The sequence below is a fragment of the Dufourea novaeangliae genome, unplaced genomic scaffold (assembly GCF_001272555.1).
Source record: "Dufourea novaeangliae isolate 0120121106 unplaced genomic scaffold, ASM127255v1 scaffold248, whole genome shotgun sequence".
Lineage (NCBI taxonomy): Eukaryota > Metazoa > Arthropoda > Insecta > Hymenoptera > Halictidae > Dufourea > Dufourea novaeangliae.
This window is the reverse complement of record NW_015374156.1, coordinates 2,126,951-2,145,534: the sequence shown is the minus strand read 5'-3', so window position 1 is coordinate 2,145,534 and position 18,584 is coordinate 2,126,951. Positions and strand designations below refer to the sequence as shown.

Genomic DNA, 18,584 nt, shown 5'->3' with positions numbered 1-18,584 from the left:
TGCCAACATGAAGTAAACTAATTAAGAAATACCTTGTATATCATGTGCCGTACACGTATTTCACGGTGTCATAAATATTGCCCAACATAGATTCTATCGAAAATAACTCCTGTCTATGTGTTCGTTTCTCATACATCGCGTCCATTTCACTATTCCGCACTATCTCTTTTCCCCATACTTTTTCGCCCTCTTATAAATCTACGAACAAGCGTTTTTAGTGCTAACCTCGAGTCCTTGTATCGCGGTGTACGAACTAATATGTATAATAATAAATCGTTCTGATACACTGTGGCGCTTAAATATGTCCCACCTCTGCAAAACGGCCATTGCAGAGGGAGGACCAAGTTTCTCTATGTATAGGAAAATTGAAGATACCTCAAGATTCGCATACGGAGAACGCAAACCTCATTACTATTCAGGCAGGACATCGTAGAAGAAGCGCAAAGTCTGAACAATGTACACAGGGTGTCCCGTCGAAATTGTTTAATTATTCAATTCTCGGGAAATCGGCCCGAAATTACCTATTTTGATAAAAATACGTGGCTGGAGAATAGAAGAAATTATACTTTCAGTATCATTTTATCATGACCGTTTTTGGATGATTACTTTTCACATAAAACAGATAACTCAACATTACTTAACAAGGCTGACATTTTAGAAGTATATGTTATGTTCTAGTGTCAAAATGTTAGAAAAAGAATTTGTCCACAACTGGAGAGTGATTCTAAGAATCCATTGTAGGTGCTATAGAAAAATGTTTTTTACAAGGTAATTTACTTCAGGGTTATTCGAAACTGTATTTTAACACTAGAACCACCAGCGATAAACGTATATCTATTTCTATCGGCTCGATAAACATAACAAACGTTTGAAAATATACAAATTTATAAACTAACTACTTTCGTTACTTTCATGTTCGAATAAAAGTTGTAAAAGATTCGAGAAAATGCAATATTATAACATTCCAATCAACGTTACAAGAGTGTACTAATTAATAATTTTTACTGTCTTGGTAGTTCCAGTGTTAAAAACAAATTCAATCCCAAAAAACAAAACAGTAGCTCAATATCCTTTCATATTCTAAACTACACTATAAACTCGGCTCAACACGTTATAAACAATATAATTCCATGATAATGGCCTTATAAAATAAAGTATTCCTAAAAGTAATGGCTTCTTCAAACCACGTATTCCCCGTTAAAACATTCCTTCCGCCTGTAACCCGAACCCAACAGAAGACATTACAATAACCGGTACCTAGTGTCCCTAACCTCTATACACAGCCCAGACAAAAAATCCACAGTATTCGATTAACCAATAAAACTTGGAGATAAAAAGTAGAAACGTGCACAATTTCCCAAGAATCCCACGAATGAACCTCATCATCAGTGTTTCGCAAACCATTAACCACCGGAACAAACTGTCTAACTAGGCCCCGATAAGGTACCAGAGGGCAGGACGCATGCGTGAATCTAAAAGGCTTGGTAAACACCGATTCACACGGAAAGGCAGTATTACATTTACTCACGAACCCAGATGGGACACCCTTATTGCTCTGTGCTACGCGAACGCGACTCTCGCGGATCGAATTAAAATCTAGAGTTTCAGTAACCTTCATTTGCCCATTCCCACCAGCGCCTCGTCCATCAGCTCGTCGTCGGTGATGCACGGCGAGGCGGAGTGAGGCGACGGCGGTATAACCCTTGGCGAGGGTGCGGGACTTTTTACAATGTGCACGCTCACGGATGGACTCGCCGGGAACGCGGGTGGAGGGGGTGGTGGGGTGTTCCTGCGTACCGAGGCCGCCTGGGTCATCGCTCTCTCGGGAATGCTCGTGAAGTTCAAGCTCTTCGCGACGTCTTTCGGGGTGGAGAAATCCAACAGCATCTCCGCTGCCTCCTGGGATGTCGTCGGTGGTATTTCTGTTCCAGCTGATTTCATCGTGTTCGACGAGCTCTCCGAAGACACAACGGTTCCTAAGGAAGTGGAGCTGGTGGATCCTCCGGAAGACGATACTTGCTGTTGCTGTGATTGTTGTTGCTGCTGTGGTTGCTGCTGTTGTTGTTGTTGTTGTTGCTGCTGCTGCTGTGGTTGTTGCGGCGGTGGCTGTTGTTGCTGTGACTGTTGTTGCTTCTTTTCGTCCGATTTATACTTCGGCAGGTTCGCATCAACCGGCTTGATGCTTAGGTTCAAGCTTTCCGTGTTCCCGTTAGCAGAACTCGAGGCACTCGTCCCGTTGCCGCTGGCTATAGCGCCTGTCGTCATCATGGTAGAGTACACGGGTTTGCTGGCAGACTGAGCATTTGAACTTTTAGGTAGAACGGCCATTACCGACCCACCGCCGGCTGCGTCGTCCTTGACACCGGCGGTGGAGTTTAGAGTGCTGCTCAGAAACGGCGTGTTACCTCTACTCATTGATGATGACTCTTTGCAGGAATCGCGGGACTCGTTCTCGGTCGGCTGCATCGAGAGATTCGTGGGTACGTCCATGTCGTGCGAGCTGTTGCTCGGGGGAAGCAAAAGATTGGTGGGATTGTCGGCGCCGAGATTCATAGACATTACCGAGGCTGCGCTTGTCATGGATAGATTGTCGGGCTTCGTTTGCACGTGATCACGTCTACCCTGGCTCGACTGATCGTCCGACGTTGCTTTCGAAACCGTCGACGAGGTGTTCGGTATCGTTTGCAATTTCCCCTGCTCCGTCGTTTGCTTCGTCGTTATACTGTCCAGAGTTTTCCCGGCCTCGGGAAGCATGGAAAGCTTCTCCGATTTCTTATCGCTAGAATCCGCGTTGGCTCTGGCGGACAGCTTGGGTATCTGGAAGTTAGTGTCCAACTGTTTCATCAGTCCTTCGACTACCAACTGCGGCGGTAGATTAGGCAAACTCGACAAGTTGGACATGGTAGCGTGAGCAGCCAGAAGCTTGAACGCTCTTTCGGTTTCGCTCTCCTCCCGTAGACCAGAAGGACTTGATTTCCTGGTGTCTCCGATACCTTTCGACGGAAATAAGCTTTTATCGCTGGACTTCGATAACCGAGATTTATCGCGACTCCGACTGAGATCCGTCACACCCGAACTAGTTGTCTTCGGAGAGCTTGAGGAGGACTTCGAGGACATAACGTTTTTAGAAAGTAGTCCACCGCTACTACTACCGCCAACGTTCAGTCCCCCGGCACCGTTACCGCTGCTGGAATTCGGTCCTGATATGGATTTCAAAGCCGACAACATTTTCTGCCCCAGTAACGTAGCTTTGCTGCCGCTGCTGCTGCCGGAACCGGAAGACGAGGATCCAGACAATTTCGGAGACGTCTGAGACGGAGGCTTCTTCGACGCAGGACCAGAACTGACACCTGGTTTCAAGCCGGTGTGCGTTTTCGGTGAACCGTTTCCCGACATCGAAGTCGACGAAGTAGACGAACTCGAAGATGCACCGGCTGCAACAGACGCTGAGGATGAGGACATTTTCAGGTTCGTTCCAGACTTCGAATCTTTTGTGCGAGTTTTATTGATAGTTATTTTCATCCCGTCGGAACTATGTTTCACCATGTACTCGGCAGGATTTTTCGACTCCATGGATGAGTTCTTGCTAATGCACTTTCCGTCTGTAGCTTTGTTCGACGAACTTCCAACACTTCTCTCTTTCTGACCACTCGAGTTACCACTTCCGCTAGTTGTAGACTTCGTCCCGCCATTGCCACTGTCCTCCGTACAATGCTGAGCATTTTTCAGTTTATCAATGACGGCGCTTAACGAGCCCTTTCTATTTCTTGCCTGTTGCTGCGCGATAGCCGACTTCCCGAGTTCCGAACTGCCGGATGGTGGTGTGCTACCACCGCTATTGGGCAAGCTGGTCTGCGTTTCCCCGCTAGGAATTAATTCCAATTGTTTTAACTTACCGCTAGAGGACTTTGTTTTCGGGCTTTGATGGCCGCTCGATCCACCGAACGTCAACGACGATGTCTTTCTTTCCTTATCTCGGTTCGAGTCTTTGCTCGAGGACGAAGAGGAAGACTTTATTTTGGATTGTCCGGAATCGGTGGTTTTACTAGACGGTGAATTCGCAGCGGATTTCAGCGCAGACATACTCGGTTTACCGGTGCTCGCTGAACTCCCATGCTTCGGCGATGACGTGCCATGCTTTGGGCTCACGCTCGCAGGTACTGGCGTGTGCTTCGGGCTACTGCTATAGACCGGAGAGTGCTTTGGACTTTGCACTGGCTTGTTTGTTGATTGTTTCAATGTAGGACTGGACTTACCTACGAGAGCAAGCGGACTGGTATGCGTCGGAGACGGGCTAAATTTTCTTAGTGTCGTCGCGGGCGAGGATGGCCGTGAGCTCAAATTCGGTGGCGATTCGGTCGGTTTGATGCTCACCGATACCGGTTTCGACAAAGGATCCTGTTTAGACGGTATCTTGTCCGGCGGCGGTCCCATAGGACTGTCCTCTCTCTTTCGCTTACGTCGTTTTTCCAACTTTCCCTTATCCTCCGTCGACTTTCCCTTCGAACTCTTTCTCTCTCTACGCTCATCGGTCAGACTCTTAGACTGCGTTGGACCAGCTATTGGAGTTATAGTAATAGAACTTGGTAAAGTAGTTTGCGGGGAAGACGCGATTGGTATTATTTCAATACCTGGCCTCCTTTCCAAACCCATCCCCGTAAGTACAGAGTTATAGTTCGTAGTTTGACCCAAACTACTGCTTGTAATTGGCGTTATACTTACTGACGGTGGCACCAAACTTTTATTCTCGTCGAATATAATCGGGCTCTTTTTCTCTTCTCTTTTCCTCGACTTGCGATCTCTTTTGATCAATTCCTCGACATCCTGCAGGTCGTGAACTTCCGTTATCTCACTCTCGTTGTCGAAATCGTAATCGGAGCTTTTGTCCGTTCCTAAAATGTCCGTTGAATCCAGATTAGAAAAGTCCAAACCGCCGGTTAAACTCGTGGCGGACGTCGGTGTGGATGTCCTTGTTTCGTTCAAACTTTCCCGTCCACCAGTCGGCGTACCGAGCGGCGTTGAATCCGAACTGGAGCTCTCCAATAATATCTCCGCGGTCTCATCTCCTTTTCTCTTAGGACTCCGCCAAATACCATCTGCAGTTTTTCTTTTGCGCGTCTTTTTTGTACGTTCATTGATAGGATTGGCCAAAGAGTTTTTTGCTTGTCCAAGTAATGCTCCCAATTGCAGGGGATTTAGCATTGCAGTAGTTGTGGTATCGGATTGGCCGGAATATGACGGAAAACCGATACTATTCTCCGTTCCGGCATCTAAAAAAGGCTGCTGCTGTTGTTGTTGTTGCTGCTGCTGCTGCTGTTGCGGCTGTTGTTGCTGCGACGACTGCTGTCTACCCATGGTTCCGTTCCCGTTATTCAAACCGGGCTCCTGCTTTATTTTTGTCTCTCCGTTCGTAAAATCCGGCATTCCGGAACCGTTCTGGTTGTTCTGATCCTTTCCGGAACCAAGATTCACGTTATAATTTCCGTTTCCGCTATTCATATTATTCATCGTGCTCAAAGCATCCCGACTCTCCCACGATTTCATGAGAATTCTCATTGTAAGAGGTATACTCAGACATTTCTGTAGAACTTTTCCAGTGAGATCAGACGTTCGCTCCGTGTTCGTTATGCTGATGCCATATAATTTGCATTTCAACGCGGAGATATCCGTCAAATCCAGCTCTGCCGTCGCCATTGTCTCTTCGAAAGGATGCTCCAAACTTACCGATATGTGTTGCCATGACAGAGCACTCACTTCAAATATGGTCGCGTGTTCTGGATCGTGTCGAGCCATAGGTCTAACGCAACTAGCGATTAAAGTATTAAACAACGCCTGTTGACGTAAATATACCAAGATTTGTGGGACATGTGCCGGATGCGTGAAAGGAATGCTGCACACTAACACACCTTCCATGTTTTTATTCTCTGTCATAAAGTAGCAGTGCTGCTGATCTGGTAAAGTCTGTAACAGAACGTATGTACAGGATAGTAAAGAATTTGGATAGTTAAGAAATATTTTAAACGATTTACATACAACATAAAGTCCTCTATTGTTTCGACAATCCAGCTGACCATCGCTGGCGTGTTGAATAATCAAACTAAGTAATGGATGCGGCGCAGATATGTCTGCGCATTCGAGCTCTGTGACCTTCTGTATCCTACGTAATAGTTCCATACACATTGGCATTTTTTTAACAAGTTTCAATACAAAGCAAGCAGGTAATACAGATGAATTTGTACCAGTTAATGGAGCATAAGACGGAGTACTGAAAATAAGTTCCTATTGGTTAAGAAACAATCAAATTGGATTGAATTATAATTTTCATTTCAATAGCTTACAAACCTTTTTCCTGTGGGACTTCTATTTACAGTTATGATACTAGATGTAGGCAACTTGTGAGCAGTCGAACCTTCCATACAAACTGTAACGGAATGACCAACTTTCCGTTTGATAACTATTTCTGAATTCAGTGCATCACAGGTACGATTCTCCTGATCTATTAAATCATAAGGAGAAACAAAATATGTCAATTTCATCGCATGACCTCCCCTCCTTCGCTCGAGGATCCCTAAACGAAAATATCATTTTTTAGATCTGACAATGTTATTTAATGTTTACTTTGTAAATATTAATAACGTTAAACTATAAAACTAACCGACTGGGCTTTTATGAACAAGATTAAATGGTTCCTTAATAAATGTCTGCAATTGAGCTAAAATACCCAGATCAGCCTCCAGCGACTGTAAAGCACTGAATGCTTTACACTTTACCTTCTTATCTGCATTTAACTGATATATTGATGCTAAACCTTCTAATTGTACTGTAAAATCTAGGAAGTCTCCTCGTGACAAACAAGATACCAACACATCACAGCTCTGTAAATATATTATCAAGACTCATTGGCTGTTATTAATATAGACTAAAACCTTTTTAAATAGATACTGTTTGTAGAAACTTTAGATACCTGCTGTTCATTTTTTCCTTCATGATGAATTTTTACATCTTTAACTACACCTGTCGGTTCCAAAAGAACTTCCAAAAAAAACATATCAGAAGATATAAACAACTCTGTACCTGGTGGACCAGACATCATAAACTTTAATCTGTAATCCAATTGTAACATAAGTATTGATTAAGTTATCCAACTTGCTCTGTTAATGATATATTTAATTAATTAGTATTTACCCCAATTGTCTAGTTAAACTTTCCAAGCGTTCCACCATGGATTGCAAGGAGGTCACTTTTATGGAATGTTGCAAAGTATCTAAACATTTTTGTAGTTGACTCTTTTCTGCACTGTCTATAGCAAACCTCTTATCCTATTATTGTAAAAAAAGGTAATTCAATACACAGAATTTTATATGTATTTTCAATGCAATTCACACAATATATTGCAAATAACTTACCAACATAGCCATACGCAGATTTTTGGCATTTTCCCCTTATCCAATCCTGAACTACCAATGGCAGGAGGCTGCCCACCTGTACAAAAATATACAAAAATGTATGTAACTAAACATAAGTCAATAAATAGATGAAACTGTTTTCAATAAACAATTGGATCAATTTTTCAAAAATACAACTACCTAATCACGAATACAGTTAACTGTCTTTTATGTATACACACGACAAATAAACATACATTAAATCGATATTTGTCGTTTTTCAGCAATTACAATTACTGACGAAATTATAATTAAAATAGAATAGACAGATTTGGATTGAATAAATTTAAAATTTATACTCACTAAGGGGCTTTTGTCCGTTCGCAACATCCATGTATTCTGTGGTGGATCACACGGATGTTGAAATATACGCGTATATCAATATACGTTTGCTGCCGTAGTATCACAGCATTATTATACACTACATTGTGACAGGAGCTGTTATTTTCACCTAACCCACGTTTGATCGCTTAACTGCTCCTAACCTTCACACATAATACAACAGCTATACTTGGAAGCCATACGGGCCATACAGGGCCATACGTTTCTACGTATAGGCGTTTTCGTCCGTCTGTAACATTAGTTAGGAGGGGGTATTCTCTAACGTTTTATTAAAATACACTTTCCTACCCCCTCTATATTTGCACTTTGCATACTAAATGTGTCTCCATCACTCTCCGTCTAATACGCCATACTGTTCATCGTAATAAGATTATAAATTTCACTGCACGATACAATAAAATTGTTCCTTATTCTCTTGTATCAGAATATAAACCATGCATATTTGGAGCAACTATAATTACGCTAAATTATGTGTAATGCGTGTTGCAATTATTATGTATATTCTCTACGTAATACTTGACATATTTACATCGCATCATATTTTAAATACAACTTATAAAAATTGTACCGTCAAAATTAATAATACACCTTAATAGAAAATACCATTTACAACGTAGATTGTAACTTTTAAATGCGTTTACGAACGTTACTAAAATGTTAAGCTAAAATCGCATGACTAAACTGTACTTTCAGAACTTACCACTAGAGGCACTATTTAAATAGTAGAATTCAAAATACGTGCATAAATCAACTCGATTTATTTCAATCTTCCAATAAATAACTTAATATTGCTTAATGTGACCTTACAAATGAACGTAAAGTGTTATAATACTTCGGTCTGTGGATGAAAATTGTCATGATAGAGGTAAATAAAATATTGAATTAAAATAATGTTTTTTATTCGACATAAGCATACCTGCAAAGTCTGGTATATCATTTGTTGAACTTAATTTTGAAGTTTTGAGTAATTTATTTGCATTAAATGGACATAACTATTACGTTTTCCTGAAATAAAAACGAAATTTATGGGATATCTTTGGGTACGTAGTAATTAAATAAGGTATGTAAAAAAATAAAAACATATACTTATATGTATACTATTTTATGACTATATGAATACTAAAGGGACCAATAAAAATGTTCGTACCTGAATGATATTAAATAATAAAGTAATACGAATAGTAAATAAAATTTTATTAAGAAAGTTATTTCTTTATTTTTTATATTCAATATATTTCTAAATGTACACCATCAAGGTAATTTAATTGAAACTTATTAGCAGATGAAAAAATTATCATGAAAAAATTAATTGTCATGAAACCTTTTGTGATAACCCACGTTAGTGGGTTGAAAAAAGGATATTGACCAGACACAATTTCATGATTCCAAATGAAATTAAAACTTTTCTTTATCAGTGAACATTTTTTTCAACAAAATGTCACTGTACTTTTATTAGCTTACATAAATATGTATACACATAATTGTTAACTATTAAACATATCATCAAAGAACTAACTGCTGCTATAATGATATGTCAATCATCATTGAATTTTATATTAAAATTCAAATCATTTCTAAAAAGCAATAACGTATTGTTCTTCTAAAATGTCTCTTAAAACACACATTTTAAAAACAAGTTAAAGTACATTTTTGTATTACTAACAATTAGGTACTTCTGTACTCTTTATTACTCGTATGCATTACAAACATTGCAACTGCTTCGTTCCTACATCTTATTAAATATAATACTAATACCTTATGGCATTTCACCCACAAATCTCTGTTACCAGTATATTAATTTCACTTAATACTGATAGTATTTTGTTCTACCTAAAACAATTTAAACAACTGATCCATGAAAGAAAAATTGCTTCATTTATTTTCACTGGAACTTAATTTTAATGTCAATTATAATAGGTCTTATAAAAGGCAGTGAATAAATTTTATAATACCAATAATTTGTAACAGTAAATCTTTTTACATTGTTGCATTAGGAACTAGTTTAACCCTCGGATGGCGATAACTGATTGTAAGTCCATTTGACCCAAGTTTTGAAGAACTTCATCCAACTCAAAAGCTTCTGATAACTAGTTTACGTGAGTAATTATTTATATTAGTCCGAGTAAAGGGCCACCAATTCATAGAGAAATTCGTATTAAAATATATTTATAAGGGACGTTTCACGATCTGAGAGTACAAGCGAGCCCACGTTCCACTGTTTGCGTTCACCATCAGAACCATCCGCCTTCCAAGGGTTAATGGATCGATTGCAAATGATGTTAAATTAATCATCCTTAAAATTTTAACTTTTTGAATAAAGATACATCTTAATCAGCTTCTGGCTGAACTCAGTCTCAAGTATCCTTTCGTTTCGTTCAGAGACTTATAAACCTCCAAACTAGGTACATCTACTTTAAAAAAATATTTGCCTATCTAGTTGCGAAGCACCACATATGTGATTGAAAGTGCACAGTCTCATTTAGGAAAGTCTTTAGAGTCGCTCATAGACTGGCCCTTTTTACGTGGTAACTGCAATGTGATCGGCTGAACATCCTGAACTTTTCTGGGCCCTTGATTTGAACTACGAAATGTGATTTTTAGATTGGGCACATGCTGCTCGGCTGTCCAGTCGAAGTTAAAAATCGGCGTTTCCGTGTGCAGCTCGGAATCCGGAGTATCTACTGGAGTCGTTGGTGTCGCGACATAAGGGCTAAGATCTTGATGCACAACATCCGGTACCCTTTGCAGAGTATCAGACCATACTGGACTGGAGTTCCAATGTTCCATGGGCAAATCAGGAGGATCACCTGTCGATCCAGCGATCGTTACCACTGGTAATGCCTTGGTTTGAAGTCTTTTATGAGGGGTGTTTCTCTCGTTACAACAATACTCCTTGTCTAAGTCTGTGATGTAATATTTCGACGACAGTGCGTCCATGTTATATTGACCGTGACATTGGATGAACTTTGCACGATAACCAGTCAAGTTTTTGTGGTGTGCTTTGTACCTGTCTGTGAATTGACCGAGCGCATAATGGCCATGTTGTACATTTACATGGACGTTTCTAGTTTCATGTTCGCCACTGCTTATCGACATGTCCACTGGTTCCGCGTCTTCTCGCGTATTTCTCGTATAATCTTTTAATTGAGTCTTCGACGAACCGTGTAGATCTTGATCCGAATTTCGAATAGTAGGAGAGTGCTGGGCATCGTTATTGTGGGTGTGGGATAACGACCGGGTATAATCTTGTTGTTGATTATTCTGGCCACCAGGAGCATATGGCACACTGCGATTCTGATTTCCCGAGCAGATCGTGTAGGTGAATTTCGTCTGTGAGGAATACTGATACAACCAGGAACTTGAGCGCATAACTTCTGCTTCTCTATCACTGCAATATCATTCTCTGTCAGTTACACTTTTTCCAAATGTTATAAAATTGTTTCGTACACGTCTTCTTTAATTTTTTTTTTTTTATAAGATGTGAATTAACAAACACAACGATAGTTTCTGTTTCGAAAGATTATTAATTTGTGATCATAATTGTAATATAGAAATGTACCTTAAAACTTGATTTGTACAAACGATAATAGGATGCTGACATTCTTCGGATGTGTCTTTCACTTGTAAAACACAATGCACCCAGAACCATCGGCCAGAACGACTTTGCAATCTTAATAGCGCGGTTGCAGACCGTTCTTGATCAGACTGAATAACTGTGACAAACATGGATGATTTTAAATCTCTTAATTAAATGTAAAGAAGTATCTTTAATTGGCAATCTAAGATAACATACCAGTTTGATGCTTACAATATGCTGTTCGTATAGAATCCCAGTGTAGCAAATTGTACCACGACACGTTCACTAATTCGTTACGACTATATTCTAAATGGCTTTCTGCACTGCAAGCGAAAAAGATTTTAAACAAGAAATTTTTTAATACGTTTCATTGATTTGGTTACGAAAAGAAATTACGTTTTATCAATGTGAAGATATTTCATGTCCATAGAATGGATTGTAGTAAAAATATTCGTAGCACCCTGTACAATACTCTCTCTAGTCTCTGGCAAAACAACAGGTGTACACGAAGCAAGGAAAACAAACTCATTTCGATTGCATACAGGAACGAAAGGTAAAAAATGACCTTCAACAAGAACTACCTATAAAAAATAACGATAAAACAACGCACGTAAAACTAAACACCGGTAAAATAATTTACACACATAAAAAAAACATTATGAAACAATCTAAAATAATTAGGTGATCACATTTTTAATCGTTCGATACGATCCAGTAGCATACTTCTCATAAATAAAAAGAAACTATTGAAAAAAATCGTATGAACAAGTGATTGTCTAATTATTTTTGGTGGTATGAAGCGCCATATTAAGATAATATGCAATAAAAGAATAAAAAAAAAGCAAATGTATTCAGGAACTACCTTTTGATCACCGAAACGAAGTTGTCTTCGAGAATTTCTGGAGACATTAATTCGACAAAGAAACAATCTTCTGTCGCTTGGGATTGGGCTATTTCTAGATAATTGATTTTGCACAACCATATGGTCTTGTTTGTCTATTACATCGTAAACACTGTCTCCGTGAATAAGCAAATCCTCCTAAAATACATTGTTTAATATAGTGTATCAAATTGAAGTAAGTTTATCAATTTCTATGAAGGAAATGGAATTCTATTAGGAACTTTCGAATGAAATTCTCGAATAATTTCGAAACTGTTCTGTCATTCTTTTTCGAACGAATTTCTATGACAAATTGATTACCAGATGCATTCGTTCTTTACAACTTGTACTTTACCATGGAATGTCCAAGATATTCCGCTGCATTTTCGGATATATACAATAGTTTTCCTTGCTGGGTCATCATCATTATAAATCCGGACATGGCCTGAAAAATTGCATGCATTGTATGGCCAACATTTGTACCGTAGTAATCGACGGTCAATAATACAATGCGATATGATGATAAGCAATATTACTTTTGAAAATCCTATGTTAGGAGTCGGGATATTCGAAGAGTCCGATGGACAGTTTTTCAAGGCTGAAACAGATAAAAAATATAATCTTTTTATTCCATCAAATGAATTTGATTTTCATAAAATTATAAATATTGATTTACATTAAAAATATTTTCATTCGTAACAAATATTATCGAGGACTTATGTAATAGGCTTCAAGCATTATACCACGAATGAAAATTAATTTAAAATAAAAAAATTTACATGTTGTATAACAGAAAATTGGTAGATTTTATATTGGATGATAAATTATTATTCTATGCATATAAAAATGTTGTATCAAATTCTGTTCTTAAATTAGGATTAAGATAATATGTGATTGGAAGTTGAAGATTGATAAGATTTCCCTTATATAATATATATAATCCAATTTAATATTTACCGAATATAAAAATGAAACAACATTTGAAAATAGTTATGAAAATAATATTGATAACATTATATGTATAGACGTATCATTATTACTACTTTTATTACTCATAAACATTCTCACTCGGAAGTTCCCCTGATAAGATCCTCTCTATCTATATAATAATAACAAACTTTTATGAACATTATCTCACATGTGCCCAATGAAATAAAAAGGATATTAAAATAAGTCACAAAAATATATCGTGAAATTCCAACAAAATTAAATTTAGTCCTAATTTCATCGAATAACATTCAGAAATTAGTATGCTACTTGAATATGAGCAATAACAGTAGCATTCAGTTTCGAATAGTTTCGAAAGCGAAAGCAACACAGAAAAATACTTAAAATTTAAATTTACTCCCAATTTAATCGAATAGCATCCAAAGATCACTATGCTACTTAAATATGAGCAATAACAGTATCACTCAATTTCGAATCATTTGAAAAAGGATAACAATACAGAAAAACATTTACAACCACATCAACGATTATTCTCTGTACCCCCTAAAACTTCCAAAATTTCCATTCAACTGTCCCATCGGTAGCTCCAGAACCACGCTCGAACATTCTACCATAACGTCGAGGCGTTTATGCCCTCGAATAAAATCGCTGCCGAGGAATTATAATCGGCCAGGGTCAGAGGACCGAAGGAGGACTTCGGTGAAAATTCGTTTCGGGTGTACATTTTCCTATCCTCTCTCCCATCCACCAAGGGGAAAGGCAAAAAGACAAGAAGAGCAAGAAACAGGGGGGAGGGGGAGAAGGGGAAAAGAAGCGTATGCTAATGCAGCATGGCAACGTTTACAAACGGCGCTACACGGGACTATAGTATCGAATACTGTGAAACAATGAGTATGTAGGAGAGAAAGAAAGAACGACCGAGAGCCGGGAGAGACGATACAGAGGGAGTATGGGTTACAGGAGCGTGAGAGTGTTGTTGCAAAGGCCGACAGGTCAGCGGATCACCCGGAACTCGCGCTTAGACTCCGCTGAGTTTGAATGTACGCCGATCTTACCTTCTTGCCTTACCTACCTCCCTACCTTTTACCTATATATTACTCTTACAGTCCAACAAAATTTGGAATTCCACAAGAAATAGCAAAGAATATAAAGAATTAAATATTCGGTTGTTCGGAAAATTCGTGAGCGTTTTTAAGGGCACAGTAACTTTCTTGAGAATTTCTTTCCATTTTTCAGGTAATTTCGTTGTACCACTTATGTACAATTTCGATTGTATTGGCTGAAAATACTCTTAAACCTGCTTCTAAATGGATATTGTTTTCGAAGTTTTTTCTTGGTGCGGAATATTCTAGCGATCTTAAAGGAATAATCGTCTGATGGGGCCAAGTCTAACTCAGTTGTGTAGAGGTTATAAAATTTTCCAGCCGAGGTTGTGTGATTCTTTCCTTCTTTTTTTTCTGCAAGTTTGATGGAACGTAATGAAAATGGACTTTGTTCTTGTTTGTACGTTTCGTTGGTATTTCTCACAGGTAACAACATCAAATGAGTAACTTGTACAGCAAATATTTAGATTCGATCTACACCTGGAAAATAGTATTTGTTCCCTAAATCAAACGATTTGTTTCTTCGTCCAGTCAAAAGGTATGGAATACACTGTGCTTGAAACGCTACGAACTTTTTGAACGACCCAATTACTTTCGAAGTAGCCCGTCTGGAATTCGTGTCGATATTGTACTTGTTCGATTCGGTCGATAACCCTGCTGGATTGACCATAAATTCTCAATGCTTTGTTCTTTATCATTTTTAACATTTTAATATTAAATAAGGATTCTGAATGTATAAAGTAATTAAAGTGCTTATGTTAGAGTTTAAAGCGCTGTAATTATAATTCATAAAGGTATTAATATATATGAAATGTAAAAAGTATTGTACAGCGAGTGTAATTTTGTGAGTTACAGAATGATTGTACGATTCGAATGAGGAAAGTAGAAGTACGAATACACAGTGAATTTCGTGAATATTCCGTGACATCCGAGTTTTTGTATCGTAAAATCACCGTTTCCTTGATCTTCGTACTCGTAAACAGATTTTTGCAAGGTACATTAACTAATGTAGAAACGATGAAAAAGTAATATATCTGCTAAATGACAAACATCTTTAAACGTATGGAGTTGAAAGGTATAATTTTGTGTTGAATGTCGTCCATTGATTTCCTAGGTTGTTTTATATTACATCAGTAACGAAGACTGTTGTCTCGATCGTAACAAAAACGAAGCATAAAATTTCATCGATATCTTTTTATTTTTACTGGAAGCATCGTTTAAACGTAAAAAAACAACTATTAAATATTCAAACGTAGGAAAGCAAGTAAATGTTTAAAATAATTTAATATATTTTCTTAATGAAATTTAAAATCAATAATTTCAATTTTCATACGACTTAACTAGTTCATAATTAAGGACCAAAGTAAACAAATTATAGTTTAGACACGATATAATTAATAATAAATCAATTTCAAACGTATCGAATGTATACATTAATTGTAGCATGTGAATAACCACTTGTATTAATATTTTGTAAATGACTATTTTATCTTTTGTTACTTTCGGAAATAATTATCAAAAGAATTGGTAATGAGAGTTTCCTCATTATTACTGTAAAAGTCAAGATCGCTGCCCACATTTTTAAGTCACTACCGTTACCGATATTTTGATATTGCCTTTGCGGTGACGTACAAGTCTACTGGTAGACGGTGAATGTAAAAATTAAAACAGCGAGCGTCTCGCCATGAAACAAAGGCGTAGCATTTACTGTGCACCGAGTGTACGCAGAAACATTTATATTTCTGCTTTTATTATAACTTTAGCATTTACAATATAATTATTTTCATACACAAAAATGGATAAACTACTATAAAACTAAACTCCAATTAATTGATAGTGTTTTCTATCATTTAAATTTACTTTTAATAGATCGTTGTTGCATTAATAATATTAAGACTATTCAGAAAGTGTTGGATTACTTGAAAAACCATAAAATTTATCATTCATTTACACATAATCACGATTAGTCATTACGATAAAATGTCACAAACTATCGTATTTATGTTAATAAATTCTTAAAATGAAAAATCAGTTTATATTATCACTTAAATAAAATAATTTACATTTAGACATATACTTTAATCTCTCTGTAATTGATTATAATCTATCAAAAAAGTATGAATAATACAAAACGTGTTTAATGTTAAAAACACATCAAAAACATACGCGAAAAATGTCTTTAATCTTAACTCAGTATCAGTTTGTTTATCTTTCCTCGAATGCTGGAAAAAAAACTAAATGATTCACGTGACCGTCATAAATGTCGTTATACGTTCCGTCTCTAGTCTGTGTCGCATTTACTCGACAACGTGTATTACACTGCACGAATTAATTATTTTAAATATTCTCAAATTGTCTACAATACCGTCAAAATTTACCAAAACAGTACAATATTTTCCTATCATAAATAATTCTACAGAATATTTATAAACAACGTATAAAAAGCAATTGTGTATTTGTATTTGAAATGTTCGCTTCCCTGAAACGAAGACCTAGCATAATAATGTCGTATACACTAACGAAACACAATTGTCACAGTAATCACAGCCAAGGAATGTTCAAAATTCAAATAAAACAATCTTCAGTTTCAGTTGAATTGGACGAAAAAAATCGCTCAAGAAATTACGCGTCGCGCCAACGTTGAAAGGGCCGACAAGATGGAAACGGGCTGGAAACGCGGGAAAGAAGGATTTCACTACAGAAACGGCGTCAACGTGATCCCCAAGCGGGTTCGAACAGCAGATGTACCCATTTCGTTTTTTTTTTCTCTTTCAATTTGATTTCATCGCATCGCGCTTACCTTGTTGAAAGTAATTGGCTTTTCGAAGAAATACGCAAACCAAGGCCATAAGCTGTAGCTGGGAAAGTCTCTGGCGGGTCGAGGGCGGTAATGGCAGTAAATCACGTAAGTTGGCGATTTCGGCATTTATCAGGTCCCTTCGGAGTTTGCTGGCACCTTTCGTTGACTTGCTCGCATCTATCCTTCAAGCATACACGGATGTTACCGATACGCCATACATATCGAAACGTCTGAATCTACTTGTCAAAAGGTAACGACCATTAGTGGGTCTTAAGTGCCCTCAAATGATACTTCACGAACGTTGAAAGACACCAAAAACAAATTCCTGACCCCAAAAAAATTTTTTTTTAATATCACTTGAAGAGGGATGAAATTTCACGATCAAACAGAAAGATACCCCCCACTTCTATATAAGACATCGACAACATTTAATTACAAACCACCAATAAAACTTCAATTAACATTTTCCCCACTTGAGTATATATATTTTTTTATCGCCATTACTACGAATGATTATAATTTAAATCCTGTTCTCGATAGAAATAATTATCGTATTACTTAAAAACCACGAAGCAAAGGGCAAAAAAGCACTGGTCACGCGAAACGATCGGTAACAATCTCTTTCGATCGTTAAATATTTTCCATAGATCCATCGAATCACCAACAGACGCCGATCCACACCGCAGCAGCCGCCAACGATACGGGGGTAGAAGCTATTGACAGCCGATCGTCCACAAAACACAAGGGTGTTCACCTACCCGCGCGCAAACTGTTTACCAATTCGTGCACAACGGACCCGATGATCGTGCATTACTTACCGATTGAACATATTTCGGTGGCCAGGAGGACATTAGTAGCGGATCACTTGTAGACGACGAGCGAGACATCCGGGTCGGCAGGTTCTCGCAAAACTGCAGCTACGATCTAACATCCGGGTCATAACGCGCTACTACACTGAACACGTGGATACTGGCGGAGGCTGGTTCTCCTACCTTCTCACCTCCGCAGCCCCCCTTTTTCTCCTGGGCCACCACCACCACCACCACCAGCATTGCCCTCGCCTCCCTATCCGTCCTCCTCCACAAATCGTCTTGTCCTCCTCCAGCGAACAACGATCGCGATCGCGTTTCCTCGTCGGTTACCTCGGCTCTGTTTGTATTCCCGTGGAGTCCTCTTTCGCCCCCTCGATTTATCTCACTCATTTATTTCCCTTTCTCCACTTTTTCGTCTCGCTCTCGCTCCTTCACCCCGTGCCGCTACCACGGTCACGATCGGAGTACAGTCGTGTCCCTCTACCACCGCCATCATCGCCATCCTCGGCCGCCGACGCCACCACCGCCGAGCTACCGGTTACGTTTCCTGTACATGCGGTTTTGCCCGAATCATTTGCGCGCAAAGTCACCCGCCTCGAGATGTTTTCGGCGGCACGCCAGAAACACGGGGGACCACCTCGAGGGTACCATCATCCGCTGCTGCTCAGATAGGTTCG

General features: G+C 38.6%; 2 protein-coding genes across 2 annotated transcripts; both read right to left on the bottom strand.

Annotated features, from left to right (window-relative positions):
- Positions 1-1,558: 1,558 nt before the first annotated feature.
- LOC107191893 (mediator of RNA polymerase II transcription subunit 1-like) lies at positions 1,559-8,005 on the bottom strand. The gene is made up of 8 exons (XM_015581035.1): positions 7,749-8,005; positions 7,421-7,482; positions 7,186-7,319; positions 6,965-7,103; positions 6,656-6,875; positions 6,343-6,568; positions 6,034-6,265; positions 1,559-5,961 (listed from the first exon to the last, which is right to left on the bottom strand). The coding sequence occupies exons 1-8, from the start codon at positions 7,777-7,779 to the stop codon at positions 1,615-1,617; spliced, it is 5,391 nt and encodes a 1,796-aa protein (XP_015436521.1). The 5' UTR covers positions 7,780-8,005; the 3' UTR covers positions 1,559-1,614.
- A 2,245-nt stretch (positions 8,006-10,250) lies between these two features.
- Positions 10,251-17,924, bottom strand: LOC107191954 (neuronal PAS domain-containing protein 4). The gene is made up of 9 exons (XM_015581107.1): positions 17,914-17,924; positions 17,096-17,277; positions 12,781-12,842; positions 12,600-12,689; positions 12,227-12,403; positions 11,761-11,945; positions 11,581-11,687; positions 11,347-11,500; positions 10,251-11,175 (listed from the first exon to the last, which is right to left on the bottom strand). The coding sequence occupies exons 1-9, from the start codon at positions 17,922-17,924 to the stop codon at positions 10,263-10,265; spliced, it is 1,881 nt and encodes a 626-aa protein (XP_015436593.1). The 3' UTR covers positions 10,251-10,262.
- Positions 17,925-18,584: the final 660 nt, after the last annotated feature.

Bases quoted from the DNA above. Each gene is read 5' to 3' on its own strand.
- LOC107191893 (XM_015581035.1), bottom strand. From the start codon at position 7,779: ATGGATGTTGCGAACGGACAAAAGCCCCTTA. The intron at 7,104-7,185 runs GTAAATACTAAT...ATTGGATTACAG, and splicing joins AGTTTAACTAGACAATTGGG to ATTAAAGTTTATGATGTCTG. The intron at 6,266-6,342 runs GTTTGTAAGCTA...ACTTATTTTCAG, and splicing joins AGAAGTCCCACAGGAAAAAG to TACTCCGTCTTATGCTCCAT.
- LOC107191954 (XM_015581107.1), bottom strand. The intron at 12,690-12,780 runs GTAATATTGCTT...GCAATTTTTCAG, and splicing joins CTAACATAGGATTTTCAAAA to GCCATGTCCGGATTTATAAT. The intron at 11,501-11,580 runs GTATGTTATCTT...TGTTTGTCACAG, and splicing joins ATATTGTAAGCATCAAACTG to TTATTCAGTCTGATCAAGAA.